The 20,459-nt window shown below is 60.7% G+C and overlaps 5 protein-coding genes across 7 annotated transcripts; 2 read left to right on the forward strand and 3 right to left on the reverse strand.

Annotated features, from left to right (window-relative positions):
• Positions 1–118: 118 nt before the first annotated feature.
• Positions 119–4,558, reverse strand: CLDN6 (claudin 6). The gene is made up of 2 exons (XM_020910423.2): positions 3,444–4,558; positions 119–1,389 (listed from the first exon to the last, which is right to left on the reverse strand). The coding sequence occupies exon 2, from the start codon at positions 1,361–1,363 to the stop codon at positions 698–700; it is 666 nt and encodes a 221-aa protein (XP_020766082.1). The 5' UTR covers positions 1,364–1,389; positions 3,444–4,558; the 3' UTR covers positions 119–697.
• Positions 4,559–4,650: 92 nt separating this feature from the next.
• On the forward strand, positions 4,651–6,343 carry TNFRSF12A (TNF receptor superfamily member 12A). Its single transcript, XM_020910430.2, has 4 exons — positions 4,651–4,828; positions 5,594–5,698; positions 5,941–6,075; positions 6,161–6,343. The coding sequence occupies exons 1-4, from the start codon at positions 4,735–4,737 to the stop codon at positions 6,214–6,216; spliced, it is 390 nt and encodes a 129-aa protein (XP_020766089.2). The 5' UTR covers positions 4,651–4,734; the 3' UTR covers positions 6,217–6,343.
• Positions 6,344–7,017: 674 nt separating this feature from the next.
• Positions 7,018–8,435, reverse strand: HCFC1R1 (host cell factor C1 regulator 1). Of its 2 annotated transcripts, XM_020910426.2 has the most exons (4): positions 8,236–8,435; positions 7,868–7,924; positions 7,626–7,754; positions 7,018–7,385 (listed from the first exon to the last, which is right to left on the reverse strand). In XM_020910426.2, the coding sequence occupies exons 1-4, from the start codon at positions 8,328–8,330 to the stop codon at positions 7,250–7,252; spliced, it is 417 nt and encodes a 138-aa protein (XP_020766085.2). In that variant the 5' UTR covers positions 8,331–8,435; the 3' UTR covers positions 7,018–7,249. The 2 variants fall into 2 exon arrangements, with proteins under 2 accessions (XP_020766085.2, XP_020766086.2); XM_020910427.2 differs by lacking the exon at positions 7,868–7,924.
• A 68-nt stretch (positions 8,436–8,503) lies between these two features.
• Positions 8,504–11,491, forward strand: THOC6 (THO complex subunit 6). 2 transcript variants are annotated; one of them, XM_020910425.2, is made up of 13 exons: positions 8,504–8,642; positions 9,352–9,467; positions 9,576–9,640; positions 9,731–9,834; positions 9,964–10,001; positions 10,084–10,132; positions 10,256–10,327; positions 10,407–10,509; positions 10,595–10,644; positions 10,735–10,797; positions 10,897–11,007; positions 11,093–11,227; positions 11,307–11,491. In XM_020910425.2, exons 2-13 carry the CDS (start codon positions 9,352–9,354, stop codon positions 11,385–11,387), a joined length of 987 nt encoding a protein of 328 aa, XP_020766084.1. In that variant the 5' UTR covers positions 8,504–8,642; the 3' UTR covers positions 11,388–11,491. The 2 variants fall into 2 exon arrangements, with proteins under 2 accessions (XP_020766084.1, XP_020766083.1); XM_020910424.2 differs by having other exon boundaries at positions 8,505–8,774.
• Positions 11,492–11,526: 35 nt separating this feature from the next.
• On the reverse strand, positions 11,527–18,052 carry BICDL2 (BICD family like cargo adaptor 2). The gene is made up of 9 exons (XM_070461088.1): positions 17,764–18,052; positions 14,959–15,174; positions 14,609–14,725; positions 14,354–14,500; positions 13,313–13,510; positions 13,048–13,194; positions 12,463–12,590; positions 12,114–12,234; positions 11,527–12,022 (listed from the first exon to the last, which is right to left on the reverse strand). Exons 1-9 carry the CDS (start codon positions 18,043–18,045, stop codon positions 11,861–11,863), a joined length of 1,518 nt encoding a protein of 505 aa, XP_070317189.1. The 5' UTR covers positions 18,046–18,052; the 3' UTR covers positions 11,527–11,860.
• Between the last annotated feature and the right edge of the window lie 2,407 nt (positions 18,053–20,459).

A 20,459-nucleotide genomic window follows, 5' to 3' on the forward strand; every position in this document is an offset into this window, starting at 1 on the left:
ACTCAGGCCACGCAAGTCACAGGGTGGGGAACGGAACGACAACAAGGCAGGTGTGCCACTCATGCCCACCTCCTCGGGCTAGTCTGGCATTCAGCAACCTCCCCAGCAACACCAAAGGTAAGTAATCAAACAAAACATGCTTTATTTAGTAAAACCCGGTGAGTGTGGGCAGGACATGGCAAGTGCCCCGGGGCTGGAATAGGAAGGTCAGGGGTCAGCACAAGGGGGACATGACTCAGGATGCAGGAGTCAGAGGTCAGAAGACTTGGAGACTGGTGGGTCTTTGGTAACTTATCACCTGCTCTTCTGGAAGCTACATGAGGCTCGAGAGCCCCTGGGGGTTCCAGAGGCTTGACCAGCAAGGAAAGGCTTGTCCTAGGGAGGCCCCGCCCCCAGCACCAGCAGGGGAGGGCATGGTACCCTTCACATGGGGAAGTTCCAGGTTGGTCTCTAAGATAGGGTTGTTCAGGGTGGAGAACAATCCAGAAACTGAAGCATCGCCTTTTTGGCTCCATCTTCCAAAGTGAGGAACACCAGTAGCAGACCCCAGGTAGGTTATCAAGTGGATTAACCACTGCCCCCCTACCCCAGTAAGAATCCAAAACAACCCCAAAGCTGTCATGGATCACCATCTCCATGACCCCAGTGCAGTGGGTTAGACTCCACTATCAAAGGAGCCCCCACTCCCCTACCCAAATTAGACGTAATTCTTAGTGGGGTATTCGGAGGGACCCCGAGAGGCGGTATGTGGGGCTGATACTGAGTATCGGGCCATATAATGTCTGGAGCCCCGGGAGCCCCCAGAGGGGCAGGTGCAGCACAGTAGCCCCCCACCCAGCAACAAAAGGCCGGAAGCCGCCCAGCCCAGGTAGAGGGAGGCTCCCAGCTCCCGTTTTTGGGCCTCTACCACCAGAGGGTTGTAGAAGTCCTGGATGATGGTGTGGGCCGTCCAGCACACAGGGATCAGGGTCAGGACCCCAGAGATAACAAAGATGATCCCGGAGGTGAGCACCAGGCGGGCCTTGGAGTCCTTGTCCTCCACGCAGGTGGTGCACTTGGCTCCAGCGAGGTAGACCAGCAGGCCGAGCAGGGCCACGAGGAGAGTGATGACGCAGAGGGCCCGGGCAGCCTGCAGGTCCTGCGGCAGTGCCAGCAGCGAGTCGTACACCTTGCACTGCATCTGGCCTGTGCTCTGCACCACACAGGACATCCACAGCCCCTCCCACACCACCTGGGCCACCACGATGCTGTTGCCGATGAAGGCGGTCACCTTCCACAGGGGCAGGGTGCAGGACACCAGGGCATTCACCCAGCCAAACAGGGTCAGGACGATCCCCAGGATTTGCAGACCAGCAGACGCCATGGCGAAGCTGGGGCTGAGACGCGGCACTGGGGGACAAAAGAAGAGTAAGGTTAAGACCAGCTGGCTCGGCCCCTCGTTCCCAATGAACGCTAGGTTCCATGCCATGTGCCATAGCCACCACACAGGACACCAAGAGTATGAACCCTGAAAGTCAGTATGAACCCTGTACATGGGCAAGGCACGCTCCAAGCCTCATTTTCTCAAGGGCAAGTGAGCATTTAATGCTTCAGCATTAATTTTTCTCCCTAGGAAATGGCAGCCCACTCCAGTATTCTTGCCTGGAGAATCCCATGGACAGAGGAGCCTGGCAGGTTACAGTTCATGGGGTCGCAAGAGTCAGACATGACTTAGTGACTAAACCACCAGTTATGTGACAGACACTGGTGTGTAAGAGTGAAAAAGTAAGCACCCCAGTCCTGGTTGTTTTGAGTGTAAATGAAATAAAGCACCTATGCAAATGCTGGGGTTCCACGGTGGCTCAAACACTAAAGAATCCACCTGCAATGCAGGCAATCTCTTGCCTGGAGAATTCCATGGACAGAGGAGCCTGGTGAGCTACAGTCTACAAGGTCGCAAAGACATGACTGAACTACTAACACACACACACACACACACACACACACACACACACACACGCAAAGGTTAGCCCATGGCCCTTTGGGCACAAAGGGATAAAAGGGATGAAACAACAGAATGCAATTTTTCTGTAGTTTCTACAGGGCAAATGGGTGGTGGGTTGGCTCTAGCCATGAGTTCCAGGCTTAAAATTTAGTTTTAACACCAAAAACAGCCCCAAGTTTCCTCTTAGCATCCAACATAAGTGTCCAAACCCTTCACCCCAACTTGGATCCATACCCCAAAACAGGTGGTTGCTATTTTGATCTTAAGATATAGTGTGGATGGTAGCCAGACAGTCCTGGCTAAGATATAGTGTGGATGGTAGCCAGACAGTCCTGGCCTTGCTCACCACTGCCTGGTTCAAACCAGCTCCACCTATTCAAAACCTGGATGGGGCATGAGAGGTGGAGAAGAAACACAACAAAACAGTAACACCAGCCTCTACCACCCAAAGTACTTCCTTTCCCAAGGTCCCCAGCTGCCTCCTGGGGTCCTGCCCTCTGCCCTGCCTGGGGCCCACAGAACAGACTCCCAAGGTTGGTGACATTTTCTTGTGTATTCTTGCCCCAAATGCCATCCTCTCAGGGCCCAATTTCCCCTAAAAGAAGCTGCCACCTTTGGAGTCTGTCCAGTGAACCAGCTCCTCTGGGGCAGCTCTGGCCCCCTCACATCCTGATTTGTCTCGGACGTCGTTTGGGGGGCGATCAGTTACGCTCAGGGCCCCCCTATGATTCTCCATTGCACAAAGTTCCCGCGCACAGCTCGGACCTAAACTTAGCACCAGCCCCAGGGGGTGGCCAGAAGGCAGACTCTCCATTTCTTTGCACCCCGCCCATAACCTGGGAGAACTCATGACCTCAGGGGAGATCGGACGGGGCGGGCCGTACTGCGCCAATCCCAAGCCCAGGGTCAGCCCTCCAGGCCTCTCCGGCCGGTTTAGGGTGGGGGCCACGCTGGCCTAGGCACCTTCCCCTTACAAGCGCGCCCCTGCTCTCGGCCCCTTCCCTTTCCACGCGCTACGGCCTCAGCTCATCCGAGGGCGTCCCCTCCCGCTCTCGATCCCTATTTCCCCTGAGTGTGGCCCGAAGGAGGGTGTCCTCAGCCCCCCGCCGTGGAAGCCGCGCACCCTTAAGTGGCCTAAGGGCGGCGCTCGCAGCGGGGTCCGCTCGCACAGGTGAGGGGAAGAAGGGCCCGGCCCTAGAGAGCAGAGCAGGTGGGGGAGGGGCTCCCGGGTTTCGGTGCTTTTGTCCTGGGCAGGGGGAGGGGCGCTTAACCCTTCCGTCGAAGGACCCCTTCAGGGCCCCGTCTCGGGTGCAGGCGTCCCCCCGCCCCCAGGGGCTCGCGGTCAAATCAGCTCAGGTTCGTCCCACGCACCGCAACCCAACTCTGCCACACCCCACGTGCCCCGCAATCCCAGGTGTCTACCCCTTCCCCCACGACAGGCGTACCTGCCCTGGCTCACCTGAGAAGGACTGCACGGAGATTCTACGCAGCCGGCAGAGTGTGGAGATGGGCGCGGAGGCGGGGGTCTTTAAAGAGGCAGTGACGTCACCGGACCACCGCCCTGGGGAGGGGCAGAGACCCTTGTCCGACTGGCGGCGAATCCCAGCCTGGTCAGTAAGGGGCGCTCGAGGCCGCAGCCTCCGCTCGCACACCTTTGGCCCGGGCGCCTGGTAGCAGCTGGCTGCAGTTCCGCCCGCTGGGAAGACTCGCGGTGTGGAGCCGAACAGAGCTCGGGTCCGGACTCCGGAACTCACCTAAACTTCCCGAGCCTCATTTCACTCCGAAAAAGGGAGACAGCATTTACCAGTCAATCCTGAAAGAAACCAATCCTGAATATTCACTGGAAGGTCTGATGCTGAAGCTCCAGTACTTTGGCCACCTGATGCGAAGAGTGATACTTCACTAAGTGAAAAGAAGTGAAAGTGGCGGCCTACTCTTTGCGAGTCCATACAGTCCATGGTCTCCCGCATTGCGACCTTACCAGCTGAGCCACAGGGAAGCCCAAGAATTCTGGAGTGGGTAACTATCACTTCTCCAGCGAACCTTCCCGTCCCAGGAATCGAACCGGGGTCTCCTGCATGGCAGGAGGATTCTTTACCAACTGAGCTATCAAGGAAGCCCTGATATGAAGAGAGGACTTATTGGAAAAGATCCTGATGCTGGGAAAGATTGAAGGCAGGAGGAGAAGGGGACGACGACAGAGGATGAGATGGTTGGATGGCATCACCGACTCGATGGACATGGGTTTGAGCAAACTCAGGGGAGATAGTGAAGGACAGGGAGGTCTGGCGTGCTGCAGTCCAAGAGTCGGACACCACTGAGCGACTGAACAACGAACATCAACAAATGTCCTAAGGTAGAAATAAAACGACACAGTAGTATTACATTTGTTATATTATACCCTCGGGGCCCTTAAGAAAGCTGCAGTTATCTCTGAGATGGGTTGTTTCGTGTCAGACCCGCCCCCTCTTCCAACACACACCTCCCGGGCTTCAGCCACCGAGAAGGCAAGGCCACATCTGCCTCCCTTTGGCATTCTGGCTGCTCGAGCGCAGAGGAGGCGTTTGTTGAGCGAATGCCTGAACTTAGCGGGCGGGGCGGGGCGGGACGGGGCGTCTAGGGGCGGATCGTCGGGGGCAGGCGGAGACCAGCGGTCCGCCCCGGAAGGCGGGGGCGGGGGCGGGGCCGCCTCTCTGTGCCCGGGTCCACGGGTGGCGAGCGCAGACGGCAGCGGCCGCCAGACGAGCACCATGGCTCTCTGCCCGCTACGCCCGCTGCTGCGGCTTCTCGTGCTGGGGCTCGGGCTGGCGCTGCTGCGCGCCGCGGCTGGGGAGCGAGTGCCAGGTATGCCGGTCCCCGGCCGGGCGGGAGGGCGTGGGAGCGGGGGGAGTCCCCTGGCCGGGATCGGGGAGCCGGCACCAGGAGCCTGGAGGCGGGGCTGAAGCGGGGGACCAGGCAGACACGGGGATCCGGGGTCAGACAGTCCCCAGACACGGCCTCCCCAGATCAGGAGAGGTCCCATCCCGCTCCCAGCTTCTTCCATAGTCCGGGCCTCAGTTTCCCGCCTGTCCGACGTGGGGGGGGGGGGGGGGGGGCGGGGTGTTTCTGTCCTGAGAGTCTGGACTCGGAAGTGGAGAGAGAAAGTTTGAGGGAGGGATGTCTCGTCTGGTAAGGCGGCACGCTCCCAACCTGATCAATACCAGTTCTGCCCACCCCACCTTGACCTAAGATTGGGGGGGCTGTTGAGGGGCACGGAGGTCTGTGCCCCCTATACCATGTGGGGTACCCCCTTCCATCCGGTGACTTCAGTGCCCAACTATTCGGGGGGAGGGACCGGGATCGGGCCCAGTGCCCGGGAATGAGTCACCCGCCGGCAGCGCGGGGCGGGGGGGGGCGGTTATGGGGAACTGACCGCCCCCCACCCCAAGCGTCCCGCACTTTGCCCCCCGCTCCCCCGCGCTGCCGTGTCCCGGTCGGGCCGTGCGGTCACCTGTGAGGAATGCGGAGGGGGCCGGTGACTCACGTTATTCGAGCCGGGCCGACCCTGACCTCAGCCCCCAAAATAGCCGCGCCCCGCCCCCAGCCTCTGACCCGCGGCCCCCTCCCCAGGCACCACCCCCTGCTCTCGCGGCAGCTCCTGGAGCGCGGACCTAGACAAGTGCATGGATTGCGCCTCGTGCCCGGCGAGACCGCACAGCGACTTCTGCCTGGGCTGTGAGTGGGGGTGGGGGCGGGGCCGGGGCGAGCGGACCCCACGCTAGGGGGGAGGCTTCCGGGGTGGAAGGGGGAGCAGGGGACTTGAGATCTGGGGAATTAACCGGGGTGGGGGTGGAGGCTGGAGTGAGGAAGGGGCTCTCACCAGGGTAGGGACCTGGGGGAGGGAAACCTGAAGTTCCGATCTAAGGGGCGGGGCTGGCCTGAGAGGGGCGTGGTCTGACTTGGAGTCCCGCCCCCAGGCGCTGCGGCCCCTCCCGCCCCCTTCAGGCTGCTGTGGCCCATCCTGGGGGGCGCCCTGGGCCTGGCCCTCGTGCTGGGGCTTCTTTCTGGCTTCCTGGTCTGGAGACGGTGCCGCAGGAGAGAGAAGTTTACCAGTGAGTGTGTCCCCGCCCGCCCGATGGCCCCCCATCATTCCTCAACATCTCCCCCACTCCTGACACCCCTCTTCTTATCTTGCAGCCCCCATCGAGGAGACCGGTGGGGAGGGCTGTCCTGCCGTGGCCCTGATCCAGTGACAGGGCGCGCCCCCTGCCATCAGGAGGCTGTGCCCGCTCATCATTCATTCATTCATTCTGGAGCCAGCTCCAGCCTCCCAGACACAGCCAGAGCCAGGCTGCTCCAGCCACAGGGGTGTGGAGGGATGGGGGACAGTGAATCACCTCTCTAAGGTCCGGCCCCAAGCTTCCGAAGAGCCTTCCAAGGTGTCTGACCGCCCTGTCTCTGGCTCCAGAATAGAAAAGGAGACCCTGGCTGGCTCACACCGGACAGCTGACGCTAAGGAACTGCAGCATTTGCACAAGGGTCCCCACCCCCACCCCCACCATGGCCTGGGGGCCAGGCTGACCTGAAGGACCGACACAACACCAGGTCCCACCCACTCAGATGTACTGAAATTCCACCACTTGGGGTCTCAGCCTGGAGGGGTTAGGGACCTGTTCCTAACACTAGAGGGCTGGCCCTCTAATGGGGCTGGCCCTAAGACACTGCCCCCTAAGACCCCCTAACACAGGGGGAGATATTTATTTAGGGAGAAAATGTGGAGGGGGAGAGAATTTATTAATAAAAGAATCTTTAACTTTAAATGGTTTGGAGAGTGGCATGATCCCAGCCTGACTTCCCAGAGCTGGAGGGGAGGAGTGAGTCACCGCGGGGGTGGGGGCGAGGCTCTGACTCACACATTCTCAATGCCTGAGCCCAGCCTGCCAGGACCTGGCCAGCCGAGACCGTTTTCCAGGGAAGTGCTTGAGGAGAAATCCGGCATCCAGCACCCCTCCCTGCCCTCCCTTCCCCAAAGAGCCTGGGTTCCAGATTGAAGCTTTCATTCACTCAGCAGTCTTTATTCAGTTCTTGGCAGGGAGGGGATGGCCTCCTTTCCCATGTCCCTGCCCCTTCCACCTCAGGGCTCTGTGTGTGAGGGGAGGTCCTGGTGCCCAGAGGCCTGGTCTGGAGGAAAAGCAGGGTAGGTGGTCCCTTCGTGGGAGTGCTGCTCTCCCTTGTTGAGGGGAAAGAAGGAAGTGGGGGGGAGGCAGGGGCACTGCTCCCCAGATCTCAGAGCTCCATCATGTCCCCAGCTGGGGTTGCAGGGTAGTGGGGGGTGGGAGTGTCCCCCAGCCTCAGCAGCCGGAGAGCCTCGGGGATCAGGTTCCCAGGGTAGCGCCAGAGAAGCAGCTCAGAGCAAGGGCTTCTGGAAGAGGAAATAACAGGGCACAGGGGCAGAGGCTGGCCTGGCAGAGCCACGCCCCACCTGGTCCAGGTCCCCAGGGGCTCCTGGACTGCTGGCACCTTCCACGGAGCCAAGTAGGGAAACAACAGAGGTTGGCTAGAAGCTAAAAATAGCAGAGTGAGGCAGAGCCTGGAAATGGGCTCCCAGGACTGGGTATGATCCTCTGGAAGGCCCAGCCGGTGGACTGTGGATGGTGCCTACCTGAGTGGGGGCAGAGCTGGGGGGAACGCCCTGGGGGGGCTGCAGTAAGGGTGGTCATTGTGCAGGCTGAGTCGAGAGAAGTGGGTGGCCATGTTCTCCTCGGATAGGAACTGCTTGCGCAGGGGCTCCCTGGGGAGAGACGGGGAGGCAGGCAGGCTGGGATATTCAGAGGAGAGGTAGCCTGATGGGGACCTGAGGTGACGGAGGACTTGGTGGGAGTCCCTCCCTGCCCCCAAACTCACTGCTCCTCCTCCAGGCGCCGCTTGGTGCTCATGGGCACAGCTCCTCGGAGAGGGGAGCTGGGAAGAAAAGAGAGCTAGGAGCACCCCACCCTCTTGGCGCCATCCCCAGGATCTGCCCGCCTGAGCTTGCAGCGTCAGCCAGCAGCCCCCCGGCCCATGCCTGTCACTGACGTCTAAGTCACCCTCTCTCCCAGACCATCCAGGAGCCTGCCTCGGAGGTCTTCCCCAGTCTCCAATCTTGTCTCAGCTTATGCCCAAGCCCTGCCGATAAGCCCCATCGCGTGTCATCCTGCAGACCTGCTCTGAGGCCCCAGCCAAAGCTCCTGGGACCCTGGGCCGGGCCCACCCAGGGCCCCCCCCACACACACCTCGCGTCCAGGCCTCCAGAAGCCCCCGAGGCGGCCCGCGGGTCGCGCTGGGCCCGACCCCGGGGGCCTCGCTCCAGGGGTTGCTGTAGGATCATTGGGGTTCGGGGTCCTGCGGACAGAGGGGTGGGATCCGGGCGGCAGGGGCGGAGCCTTTGAGGGCGTGACCCAGCGCGTGGGGCGTGGCTTTAGGTGCGCGCGCGGCCAGGTTCCGCGCAGGCGCGGAGGACGGGCCGCTCGCGGCTGGCAGGCGGGTCTGCTCAGCGGGGTGGGGGAGGGGACCCGGCTTAGCGGGGTCGCGGTGGGCGCCACTTGGTGTTGGGGTGTCTTTTCGGTGGTCACCTCTGCTCCTGGGACTCGGGTTACGCGGTGGCCGCCTTCACTCCGGGCCGGCCAACGGTATCGGGGAGGTGAGCAACCGCGAAGGGGAGGTGCCCACTGGCACTTCCGGACTCGTGAGGCTGCGTTGCGCGCGGAGCACTCTGGGACTGTTAGTTTTCGAGATGGAACGAGCGGCGCAGCAAGCAGTGCCTCTGGGTCAGGTGAGGGGGGCGATGCGCAGTGCCTTCTGTGATTTGTAGTCCACGTGTGGCTCCGAAGGGGCAAGGCAGGGAGTCCTGCCCTGAGCCCTGTTTTGCGTGGGCTCTTGGTGGGACTCGGATTCCTACCCGGGGGAGGGAGGATAATCCAGAAATACCTCAGGGGCCTAACGTGAAAGTCACAGGATACGGATCAGGGGTCAGTACGTTTTTCTGTATTGGAGTAATAGAGCAGTTTTTTAAGCGGTTTCTGAGCGAAGACAGAAACTGCGACTCTATGTACAGTAGCTCATCCAATCATGACAAAATCTCCCATGAGCTCCATTTGACAGTTAAGGAAACCCGGAGGAGAGGCTGAGTCTTTGCTCAGATTTCCACTAGGCATCATGCCTCAACTCTCCCCTTTCTCACCTCCCTGGAGCCGCTCCTGGGACTTATACGGGCAAGGCCCACTTGGTGGGCTGTCTCAAAGGAGAACTGGGTGGTGGGAGGCAGGACTGCTGCAGGGGAAGTAGGAAGGAGTGTGTGTATCAGAGGCCCCTGATGCCCCAGCCTGCCTTCATCCAGCCTCTCTCCACAGATGGAAGTGTTTCAGGCCCTGCAGCGGCTGCACATGACCATATTCTCCCAGAGCGTCTCACCCTGTGGCAAGTTCCTGGCAGCTGGCAACAATTATGGACAGATAGCTATCTTTAGGTACTCTTGCCCCTGCTCCCCACTGTCCATGAGCTCTGGCACTTGGCTCCCTGGGGGACTAATGCCCCCTTCTTCTGACACTCAGGCCCCTCTCCCCTTGCCCTTCAGCTTGTCTGCTGCTTTGAGCTCCGAGGCCAAAGAGGAAAGTAAGAAGCCCATGGTGACCTTCCAAGGTGGGTGCAGGCATTGAGTCTGGCTTGGGGAACCCCAGGGTGGATGACAGGAGCAGGATGAGGTCACTCAGGTTCTGTGCTTCCATTTAGCCCACGACGGGCCCGTCTACAGCATGGTCTCCACTGATAGACATCTGCTGAGTGCTGGGGATGGGGAGGTGAAGGCCTGGCTTTGGGCAGAGATCCTTAAGAAGGTGAGTGTGAAGCTGGGGGAAGGGTGAGGTACCCAGACCCAGAGAGAGCTTTTGAGGTCACCCAGTGCATGGGGTCAGAGAGTCGGACATGATTCAGCAATTGTACAACAAGTGTTTCTCTCCACGAAGGGCTGTAAGGAGCTGTGGCGTCGTCAGCCCCCATACAGGTGAGCCAGGCCCTGTGAGCAGAGGGCACCTGGGGCTGAAGGTGTCACCACACCAGAGTTGACTCTGCTTTCCTTCCCCCAGGACCAGCCTGGAAGTACCTGAGATCAATGCTCTGCTTCTCGTGCCCAAGGTTTGAGCCCTTCGTAAATTCGGGGCTCTTCCCTGTCCTGTTTTTGGCCCAGATTTTGATCCTTCCCCTCTCCCTGGCCTGACTTGACCCTGACTTCTGACTCCATCCCGCCTTCCTCTGCAGGAGAATTTGCTCATCCTGGCGGGGGGGGACTGTCAGCTGCATGCAATGGACCTTGAGACAGGGACCTTCATGGTGAGAAAGCAGGGCCGGGGGAGCGGGAGCAACTGCGTTCCTCCTGGGTCTTGTCCTGACACTGCCCCTCTCCCTGCAGTGGGCCCTCCGGGGCCACACGGACTACATCCACTGCTTGGCACTGCGGGAGCGGAGCCCCGAGGTGCTGTCGGGCGGTGAGGATGGGGCCGTGCGGCTTTGGGGTAAGGGAGTGTCGCATTGGAGGGAAGGCTGGTGGTGAGGGAGGCTGGGAAGAGGAGGGTACCTCTCGCAGTTCTTCCTCCGCAGACCTGCGCACGGCCAAGGAGGTCCAGACGATTGAAGTCTACAAGCACGAGGTGAGGGCACACCCAACGCTCTGTCCTCCCTTCTTCCTTCCTGGGCATCTCCGATGTCTTCACCTCCTGCTCTGTGCTCCTCCCTCCCAGGAGTGCTCGAGGCCCCACAACGGGCGCTGGATTGGATGTTTGGCAACTGACTCGGACTGGATGGTGAGCCAGGCAGCGTGCAGGCTGGGGTGGCAACTCAGGCCCTGTCTGGCTGAGGGCCCGTGGCTCACGGTAACTGGGGACCCCCACCTTTCTGCCCAGGTCTGCGGAGGAGGCCCAGCACTCACTCTCTGGCACCTCCGATCCTCCACACCCACCACCATCTTCCCCATGCGGGCGCCACAAAAACATGTCACCTTCTACCAGGACCTGGTGAGGCCCTCTGTCTTGTTTCTGCCACCCCTGCCCCACTGTCCCTCCAGCCCTGAACTCTGAGCCCCCTCCCTGTCTTCCACAGATTCTATCAGCTGGACAAGGCCGTTGTGTCAACCAGTGGCAGCTGAGCGGGGAGCTCAAGGCCCAGGTGCCTGGCTCCTCCCCGGGACTGCTAAGCCTCAGCCTCAACCAGCAACCAGCAGCCCCTGAGTGCAAGGTGGGTCCGGCCAGGGGTGGCAGGGACCCTGGGAGGCCAGGGCGTGGGGGCAGGTCAGTCACTCTCCTGTTGTTTCTAGGTCCTGACAGCCGCGGGCAACAGCTGCAGGGTGGATGTCTTCACTAATCTGGGCTACCGAGCTTTCTCTCTATCCTTCTGACCTCCAACAGTGTCTCCACCTCCATCCCAGGGGTTCACAGTGTTTTCTTCTCTTTTTTTAGTCTTCTTTTTTTTATACAAATAAAATGAGTGCCTTTTTGTTTTTTTAATGTCCTTTCTTCCCAAGAATGGAGGCCAGGTCGGTGTAATGATTTATATATTACTCTGTCTGATCTTGATACATAAATACCCATCCCCATCCCCGACCCGCGGCTGAGGGCCAGGGGGCTTAATGCCTAGAAAAGATAGATTTATATAAATTTGATAAACAGCTCTGCCACACATGCCCCTGCCACCCATCTGGGGTCTCTGGCCCCCAAAGCTGGCCCCTGCTCCCAGTGAGCCCTTGCCCAGCCTCCAAGGGAGGGGAAGGGCACCAGCCGCCTTTGGCAGACAATCGGGACCCATCGCTCCATTGGCCAGAAGAGGAAAGTGAGTCAAGAGGGCAAAGCCAGTCCTGCCTCTTCCAGGTGCTCAGGTCCTTCGGAAGAGGGTGCTGAAGAAGCTGCCGGCGGGCCCGGGGCTCAGGCGCAGGGAGAAGCGCGTTGGGGCGGGGCGCGGGGCGGAGGCGGCCGCACTCAGCTCTTGTTGGCGTTGCGAGCGCAGCTGCTGACCGATGACCACCTGCATGTCGTCCTGTGGGTGGGCAGGCGGGGCGGGTCGGCGTCCGGCTCCGCCCCGCCCCCGCCGGCTCCTCCCCATCGGCCCCGGGCTCCCTGCCCCTCACCTGCCAGGCCTCCAGCTCTTGCGTCAGCGCCACCTTCTGGTGGATGGTGCGAAGCAGCTCCCGGGAGAGGGAGTCCCGCTCCAGAGAAACGCGGCTGAGCTCCAGGGACAGTTCCAGGACCCTGTAGACGAGGGGCAAAGAGCAGGTCCGAGGACGCCGGGGCTTCAGCGTGCAGGGGTGGTGGGGGGCTCCTGGACCCAGGCGGGAGTGAGACCACTAATACGAAACCAGGGAAGTCAGAGGGCCCCCGGATCAGAGTGGGGTTCCGAGGCCCAGAAAGGCCAGTGTGTCCTGGGTGCCTGAGCCGGCCCCCGTCTCCGGGCGGTGGTGAATGGTTGCAGATGCTTACTTTTTCACGGCCTCGTCTCGGTCCGAGAGGGCGCTGCTTAAGGCCTCCTCGGGGTCCTGCACCCGCAGTTCCTTCTGCCTTTGCAGTTCCTCCCGCAGGGACTGTAGCTCTGCCTGCTGCAGCGCCATCTGCGGGCAGGGTAAAGTCCAGAGAGGCAGTTAGGCCCCTGGGTGTCCCAGCGCTTGCTCTTCCAGGCAGTCCAAACTCTAGTTCGCTGCCTTCCCACCTCCCATCTCCACCTGCTCCACAAACAACCCTGACAGCTAATGGTCCTGTGCTGGAGATGAATCTTATGAGTGCCTAGCAGGGTGGGGTGGGGTGGGGTGGGTCAGGGTTAGATGGATGGTCTAAGCCTGCAGGAAGGATGCATGGAGGAGATGGGACTTAAGGGGGCAGGGGGTGTAGTTCAGGAAGTCTTCCTGGAGGAGGTGACATACAGACTGGCTGTTGAAACTTGATGGCAAGTTTGTTGGGATGAAGTGGTATCCAAGTAGAGAAATTCATGGGCAAAGGCTTGGAGGTGTAGATGGGAAAGAGAAACTGACATTGAGAGGGGCTTTGCATCCAATACTATGCTCCTCCCACCTCAACCTGTAACCGGACCACATCCTCCTCCTCTTCTCCCAGTATCTCCTCTGGGCTCAGGGATGCTCCCTTCCTGGGAGGCTCCAACCTCTCCTGGGGCGAACGCTGCTGGCTGGACACTTCTTGGGTCTCCGGGGATAGAGTGGTCTGTCCACCAAAGAAATCGATCAGGGCAGTGTCAAACCTTCTAGGGATAAAAAATGAGGGGCGGAGTCTGCAGCCCTCCGGGATGGTGAGTGTGGAGCTTGGTGGGCCGAAAGCTCACCAGAGGATCTCCGCTTCTGTCCGTGTTCTGGTTTTGGTCCTGGTCGCTGTCTAGGCTGTGGGCGAGCTCTAACTGCAGCGAGGCTCCCGAGAGGTCGGCGTCCTGGAGGCGCGACTCCTCCTCCAGCTCCGAGACGCGCCGCTGTAGCCTTCGCAGCGCGCTCAGCGCCTCCTCAGTCTCGGAGCGCGCGCGTTCCAGCTGCGGCCGAAACCGTGAGCATCAGCCAGATGCCCCCGCCGCCAGCAGACAGGGGGCGCCAGCGCGCCACGGGAGTCAGGCATCCCCACGCGTCCGCCCCGCCCAGCACCGAGGTCGGCTCCCGCTCCCCGGCCATGGGACCCGCAGTCCCCCTCGGCAGATGCCACTTGCCTCACCTATAGAGTGAGCAGACTTCCCGATGAGCGCCCAGACTTCAAAGTCTCCCGTCACCCTCCCACCAGTCCTGCCCCATCCGGTCACCTGGAAAAGCCCCGCCCCTCCCTTACCTGGCCAGCCTACCTTCTTACTAAAGCTGTCACCCGGCCCTGACTGATCATTTCGTCTCAGCCAGGCGACCTGCTGAACGTCTCACACCCTTCCCACAGCCATGTAGCATTACCACCCATCTCACAGATGGGGAAACTGAGGCTGGTGTCCCACAATAGTAGGAAGGGACCCTGGGATAAGAACCCAGGTAATCTGACCCCAAAGCAAGCACAAGCTCCTACGATCTCAAACATCAAGTCATACTGCCTCCTTCCATTTCCTTTCCTCTGTTTTCACACCCAGACCTGGTCCAGATCCCCTCGCCTCCAACAGTGAGCTCTCGCCTCAGCCCCATCCCTGGCCTCCAGCTGCTGGTCTCTGATGCATCCTAGAACCACCAACCCCGCTCAGCCTCTCTGTGGCTCCCACTTGCCCTTGTGCTAATGCCTTTGCCCTTCTGGCCGGGCTGCTAGGACTCTAGGTGACCCAACTCTGGGGTCTTCTCCCAGGAGGCCCCGAGGCAGTGGCCCAGGCCCCCAGCCTGATGCGCCCACCCACCCCAGCCCTGCCAGTCACCTCCAGACCGTGCTCCCGCCTCTCCCGCCGCAGCAGCAGCAGCTCCTCATGAGTGGCCTGCAGCCTTCCCCGTCCCTTCTCCAGCTCCTCACGCAAACCTCGAATCTGGGCCTCCAGGTCCTGCCGGCGACTCTGGAGCATCTGATTCTGGGGAAAAGCCCATCAGAGACAAGAGTGGAGGGCGAGGCTGCGCCCAGAGAGCCCCCAGGCCAGCCTTCCCCACTCAACAGACCCCCAGCCCCAACCGGCACTCACCTCCCCCTGCAGACTCTCCAGCCGCGTCCTCAGCTCTGCCCCAGCCAGGGCCTGAGCCTGGCACTGCCCTTGAAGGCTGTCCAGTTCCCGCTGAAGCTCCTGCTCAGTCTGTGAGGCCTGGGGATGGGGTTGGGGGTCAACAGAGCCCTCAGCTGGCCCACGCTGCAACAGGCCCAGCACGCCCAACCCCAGACGTCTGCCCCTCCTTGCCAGGGGACCCAGGGTCAGGGCCGTCCGGCCTGGACCAGCACGATCACACCCACCAGGACTGGGCCCAGCACGCCCACCCCCACCAGGACCGGGTGTCCTCTCCTTCCTTGCCAAGGACCCCGGGGTCAGGGTCATCCCACCTGGGCCAGCTGCTGGCTGAGCCGGAGGTTCTGTTCACCGAGTTCACTGAGGGCCCGAGCCCGCTCCCGGCCGCTGTCCTGCTGCTCAGAACGCTGCTCTCCGAGCTGGGCCCTAAGGGCCTCCACGTCCCTCTCCAGTTCCACTGCCCTGGCCTCCCACTCGGCTCCCCGGGCTGCCAGGCCCCGGCGCAGTTCATGGTTCTCCTGCTGCAGCTGCTGTGGGGCCGGGACAGAGGGGACAGTGAGACTGGAGGGGACACAGAGCGACAGCCAGAGACCTAAGCGGGGTCCGAGGGGGTCTGAGGCAGGCCTGAGAGCCAGAAAGAGGACAGAGCTGGGTGGGGAGTGGGCAGAGGGGGCAAGACGCAGCCTCGGACAGTAGAGGAGGCAGAGGAGCCGTCGAGAGGTTTCTGGAGGGGCTGACCCTGGGCCTGAGCTGGGCAAGGCTCCCCGGTGCCCACTCACCTCTGGCTGCCGCCGGAGCTTCTGGGCCCGAGGTTGCAGGCGCCGTTTTTGGCGCCTGAGTCTGGCAGAATTGAAGCCCCGGCCCATGGCCTCACACAGCTGTGTGCTCTGGAGATTCCGCCTCTGCTCAACCCCTCTCCCCCAGCTCCTCCGGGCCAGCTCCCTCTAATTAACCCTGGGCAGCCTCACCCCGGCCCCACGCCTCTGCCCGCCCTCCCCCAGAACCTGTCTAACCAGTGGGGGGACGCTCCTGGCACACCCAGAGGACCAGCTTGGGAAGGCGGGCAAGTCAGGGGCCAGCATCTGCCCCGTCACCCCTCTGTAGACTTCCATGCAGGACGGTGATGCTAACCATAGCTGCTACGATAATTAGCAAGCCCTCCTGCTAGGGCTTCACCTATATTGTTGTATTTAGTCCATGGGAATTAGAATCCTTTGGTTGCTGTTTAGTCACCAAGTCGTGTCCAACCCTTGCAACCCCACAGACTGTAGCCCGCCAGGCTCCTCTCTCCATGGAATTTCCCAAACGAGAATACTGGAGCGGTTGTCATTTCATTCCCCAGGCGATCTTCCTGACCCAGGCATTGAACTCGCATGTCCTGCATTGGCAGGTGGATTCTTTACCGCTGAGCCACCAGGGAAGCCTTTAAAATCCTTAACATCTTCATTTTACAGATTAGGAAACTGGGCCTCAGAGAGGTGCCTTGCCCAGGGACACACAGTGAGTTACTAGAGCAGGGATTCTAACCCAGACAGCCAAATCCTTAATCAAATACTGGGTGGGGGGGGCGGGTACAACACAGCTCGAGGATTAAGCCCACCAGTCTGGGGTCCTGTTGTCCTATTTTTCTGGCCAATGCCCAGCTCTGCTTCTGCTTTGTGGTCAGGCAAGCACCCTAACACCTCCAAGTCCCATCCATCCATCTATTCATCTATCCAGTATTTCCTGAGCTTGCCCCATTTTGGGGTCTGGCTATCAGCAGTAAGTGAGACCACCAAATTCACTGCCTGAAACAGCTTCGAGTCCAGAGGCAAATGAACACATTTGAACCAGGTAGTTTTGGAGAGGGGCACATTTAGGGCTGTAAAGAAACCCTGGGAAGTGATGAAGAGGAGTGAGGTGCAGTGGGGGCTCCTTCAGGAGGAAGTGGTGTCTAAGTTGACTCCTGCAGGGCAAGAAGGAAGAGGGCTACACCAAGGAACAGCAGGTGCAAAGGCCCTGAGACAATAAGTGTGGGTTACTCAGGGAACTGAAAAAAGGCCCCCTCAGAGGAGGGGCCATGTGGCTGAGATGAGGGCAGGGGGGGTCACTTAGGACGTTTAGGCCCTGGTGAGAACTTTTGGTTTCATTCTAAATGAGGGGGAGCCATTGGGAGATTCTGGGCAAAGGCCAAAATGATCTGATTTGCAATTTTTGAAAATCGCTTTGGCTACCCCGTGGAGAAGGAGCTCAAGGGGCAAGGAGGAAGCTGGGGACCAGTGAGGAGGCAGCTGCTGTGTCTGGAGCAGAGATGATGGCCCTGCGGCCAGCTTGGGGAGATGAGAAGTGAGTAGACTCGGTGTCTAGTTTTAAAGAAGAATCAACAGGACTTGCCAGTGTGGGAGGAGAGAGGTAGCGGAGATGCTCAGGCTGGGGCCCTGTGGTGGGAAGCTGGGAGAGGACAGCAGGTGATGGGATCACGGAATCCAGTGCCACTTATGTTGAGATGCCCATTAGGTGGCCAAATGGAGAGGGTGTGGGGCCGACAACATGGATACAGGAGTCAGTGGTGTCCTGGGTGTGTAGGGGGCCAGATGTGATGCCCAGGGTGAGGGTGACCACAGCATGGGCAGAGGGAACCATGCGCATCTCCCAGAGCTGAGTGAGAATGGATGAAGATCATGTGTGGAAAGCGCTTAGGCCAAAACGGAACAGCGAGAGTACGCCCAGGATCTGTTGGCGGGGGTTTGTGCAATACTGCCGAGGAGCCAGACCCAGGTTCAGAGACGGCCAGCGGCTTGCCCAAGGTCACACAGCCTGGCAGGGATATGAACTCGGGTCCTGCCCTGCCCTCAGAGACCGCGTTCTTTTCTCTGCAGTGGGCAGCCTCTGGGACCTTTAGTTCCCCGATCAGGGATGGAACCTGCATCCCTGCATTGGAAACACAGAGTCCCAAACGCTGGACCACCAGGGTTGTCCCGGAGCCCATGTTCTTAACCACTGGGCAACACTGCCAGGGAGACTGGTCCCAGCCTTGGACTGCTGTTCCAGAGGCAACCCCCCGCCCCGCTTTTGTCCCTCTGCCCCCCACCTGGGCCCTGCCCCCCCACCCCCCAGCCCTGCCCTCTGCGCCAGCTCACTTCCTCACGCTCAGCGTGCTGGGTGTTCAGCATGTCCAGCTGCCGCTGCAGCTCCTCATTACGCTCCAGAAGCATCTTGCCGAGCTCCGCTGCCAACAGCAGGTCTTTCTCCTTCTGCTGCAGCTGCAAGGCCAGGTCCTCCGGCTCCTCAGGCCCTGGGCCCCCTCCCAGGAATGAGTCCCGCCGCTCCAGCACGAAGGGGAAGAAGCCCTCATCACCGCTGGGGGAGGCGCCCCCTGAGAGCAGCCCGGACGGAAAGCTGGGCCCTTCTGGGGAGTTCATGACGCTGGCAGCATCTGTAGGGGCAGGTAGGGCTGTGAGGAGAGGTGGTGACAGGACTCCTCCTCTGCAACCCAAAGGGGTTCGCCCCCCGCTGGCCAAGCACAGCTCTCTTGAAATTCTTCACCTGCCACTGGCCCTCTGAGTCTTCTGGGCCAAGAAGGGTTAATGATCTGTGTCTTGTCTGCTGAGTTCCGTTAATGTCCCCAGGGTAAACTGAGGCAGGGAGAAGCAGAAAGAGAGCTGCCCGGGCTCCTGCCTCTGGTGGATGGTTTCTGCCCCCCGGGAACTTGTCCCAGTACTCCAGGACCACAGCCCACCCCAGCCACCAGCCCCCTACTTCCTCTTCCCCAGGCCCCAGCTGTTTTGGTTCACCAGCTGGGAAACTCTGCCCTGAACCCGGGTTCTTGAGAGACTCAGGACTCAAGAGATAAATCCAGCCTCTTCTCCCAAGAATTCAGGGCCTTGGGAATGTAGGTGTCCTGACCCCTTACCCTGCAGAAGTCCAGACCCCTCCCTTTCTAGAAACCCAGACCCAGGTTCCCTGGCCCCCAGCGCCCCCTGGCCCTTGTTCCCCTATTTTCTCAGGTCCCTGCCTCTCGGAACTCAGGTCCCCAGACCCTCAGCCCGCCCCTTCTGGACTGCTGGCCCAGGCCCCCCAGTTCCCAGCCACCCAGGGTGAGGTAACAGGTTATGCCTGTGCGGCCACTGCCGCCTGGCCACTCCAGGTTTCTGTTTACTTCCCGCCCGGCCCTGGGGATGGGAGCCTGGCGGCGCTCCGCTAGGGCCGCCAGGGGCCTCAGTTCAAGGGCTCTGGGGCTCAGGAGGGAGGGGACCCAGGGCTTCCCTGGCTTTTTCCCCATGTTACCCCCCACCAGCATGCCTGGGGCTCCCTCATCCACTGTGAGCGCGCGCGAGCCGCGCGTACACAGACACACTCACAAACACCTGACTTTTTCCCTTTCTCCTCTTGGCAGGTGTCAGACCCCAGGCCTCTCCGCAGGACCCAGGCATCCGGGGTCTTCCCAGTTCAACTGCCCCCGGACGGACCGGGGGTCTCCCCGACGTGGCCCCTGCGGATCCAGCCCCCTCTGGAACTCGGGGGCATCCCGCCTCCTCGCCCCTCCCCGCACTGAGCTAGCAGCTCTTAGCACCTCCACCCGGGCTTCGGGGCAACCAGCCTCTCGACCCCCAACTCTCCGCATCGGAAGCCCAGTCACAGCCTTCCCGCCTTCCTTCCTGCCCACTCCCGGGTTTCCCGGCCCCCAGAGTCCGGCCCGGCCGCCCCCGCCCGCCCCTTCGGCCCGCGCCCGTTCGGCCCGGCCCAGTCCGCCCGAAGCTCGAAAGCGCCCCTGTCCTCGCGCCCCCTCGGCTCTCACCGACGGCGCCGGGCTGCCTCCGAGGTCCCCGCGGCCCCGGATCCCCTCTTCCGGGGGCGGCGCCAGGTGCACCGCCCGCACAGGTGAGGGGCGGGGTCACGGGCGCCCCCTGGTGGCCGGAATGACCAGGTGGGGCCTAAAGAAAGGCGACTCCACCCAGGTCAGAGCTGCTGACCCATCTTGCTGCCACCGAAAACGACAGGGCCCATTAATTGAGCACCTGCTGTGTGCACAACCCACGCTGAACATAGACGTCGGTTCCCTTTCCGCTCACAACTTCCCTGTGAGATAGGACATTATTAACGACAGCAACAAATCTAGCGGATATTAAGCACTCTGCTAAGAAAGCTCTTCTTTACTTTCATGACGTCCTCATGAAGCAGGAACTACCATTATCCCCGTTTTACAGATGAGGAAACTGAGGCCCACCAAGGATCTATCTTGCTTGAGGTCACATGGACAGGAGTTGAACGTGAGCAGCACAGGTGTGACTTCTTAGGCTGAGTCCTGTGTGGCAGGTGAGGACGGCTAAAGTGACTTGCCCATAACCGCACCTTAGGCTGTGCTCCTCCCAACCTGAGGCTGTCGGCTCCCAGGCCGCAGAGTCGGGGGCAGGGGATGGGGTGAGGAGACTGGGAGGACCCATGGCTGAGTTCCAGGGTCGAGCCCGGGGCAGCCTGGGGCTTGTGGGCGATGCCCCGGCCATGGCCTTGTGGCTTCTGGAGAGTCTCCTCAGACTTCCAGGGCTTGCTGGGTCCCTGTAAAAGGGGCTCCTGGCCCAGTGAGTGGGGACCGACAGAGGTCTGGGAGCAGTGGTGAGTTGGTAACTCTTTAATAACAGGCTCTCAGGGGAAAGAGAAAGCCTTGACTTATTAATTCTGCCAATTTCTGTGCTATAAATACTCCCTCCAAGGCTGATTACTTTTTTCTTTCTTTCTTTCTTTGGCAGCACTGGGCAGCATGTGGATCTTAACTTCCCTAACCAGGGATCGAACCCATGCTCCTTGCAGTCAAAGCATGATTCTTTTTTCTTTTCTT

The sequence above is a fragment of the Odocoileus virginianus genome, chromosome 33 (genome assembly GCF_023699985.2).
Source record: "Odocoileus virginianus isolate 20LAN1187 ecotype Illinois chromosome 33, Ovbor_1.2, whole genome shotgun sequence".
NCBI lineage: Eukaryota > Metazoa > Chordata > Mammalia > Artiodactyla > Cervidae > Odocoileus > Odocoileus virginianus.

What these genes read in the sequence shown, in the direction of transcription:
- BICDL2 (XM_070461088.1), bottom strand. Translation starts at nt 18,045, where the DNA reads ATGAACTCCCCAGAAGGGCCCAGCTTTCCGTCCGGGCTGCTCTCAGGG. An exon ending in AGCACGCTGAGCGTGAGGAA is followed by an intron (nt 15,175 to 17,763) that starts GTGAGCTGGCGC and finishes CCGGCCCCACAG; the next exon opens with CAGCTGCAGCAGGAGAACCA. An exon ending in TCAGCCAGCAGCTGGCCCAG is followed by an intron (nt 14,726 to 14,958) that starts GTGGGATGACCC and finishes CCCCATCCCCAG; the next exon opens with GCCTCACAGACTGAGCAGGA.
- CLDN6 (XM_020910423.2), bottom strand. Translation starts at nt 1,363, where the DNA reads ATGGCGTCTGCTGGTCTGCAAATCCTGGGGATCGTCCTGACCCTGTTT.
- HCFC1R1 (XM_020910426.2), bottom strand. Translation starts at nt 8,330, where the DNA reads ATGATCCTACAGCAACCCCTGGAGCGAGGCCCCCGGGGTCGGGCCCAG. An exon ending in TCTGGAGGCCTGGACGCGAG is followed by an intron (nt 7,925 to 8,235) that starts GTGTGTGTGGGG and finishes TTTTCTTCCCAG; the next exon opens with CTCCCCTCTCCGAGGAGCTG. An exon ending in CGGCGCCTGGAGGAGGAGCA is followed by an intron (nt 7,755 to 7,867) that starts GTGAGTTTGGGG and finishes GTCTCTCCCCAG; the next exon opens with GGAGCCCCTGCGCAAGCAGT.
- THOC6 (XM_020910424.2), top strand. Translation starts at nt 8,736, where the DNA reads ATGGAACGAGCGGCGCAGCAAGCAGTGCCTCTGGGTCAG. An exon ending in GCCCATGGTGACCTTCCAAG is followed by an intron (nt 9,641 to 9,730) that starts GTGGGTGCAGGC and finishes GCTTCCATTTAG; the next exon opens with CCCACGACGGGCCCGTCTAC. An exon ending in CGTCGTCAGCCCCCATACAG is followed by an intron (nt 10,002 to 10,083) that starts GTGAGCCAGGCC and finishes TCCTTCCCCCAG; the next exon opens with GACCAGCCTGGAAGTACCTG.
- TNFRSF12A (XM_020910430.2), top strand. Translation starts at nt 4,735, where the DNA reads ATGGCTCTCTGCCCGCTACGCCCGCTGCTGCGGCTTCTCGTGCTGGGG. An exon ending in GGCTGGGGAGCGAGTGCCAG is followed by an intron (nt 4,829 to 5,593) that starts GTATGCCGGTCC and finishes CCCCCTCCCCAG; the next exon opens with GCACCACCCCCTGCTCTCGC. An exon ending in CAGCGACTTCTGCCTGGGCT is followed by an intron (nt 5,699 to 5,940) that starts GTGAGTGGGGGT and finishes TCCCGCCCCCAG; the next exon opens with GCGCTGCGGCCCCTCCCGCC.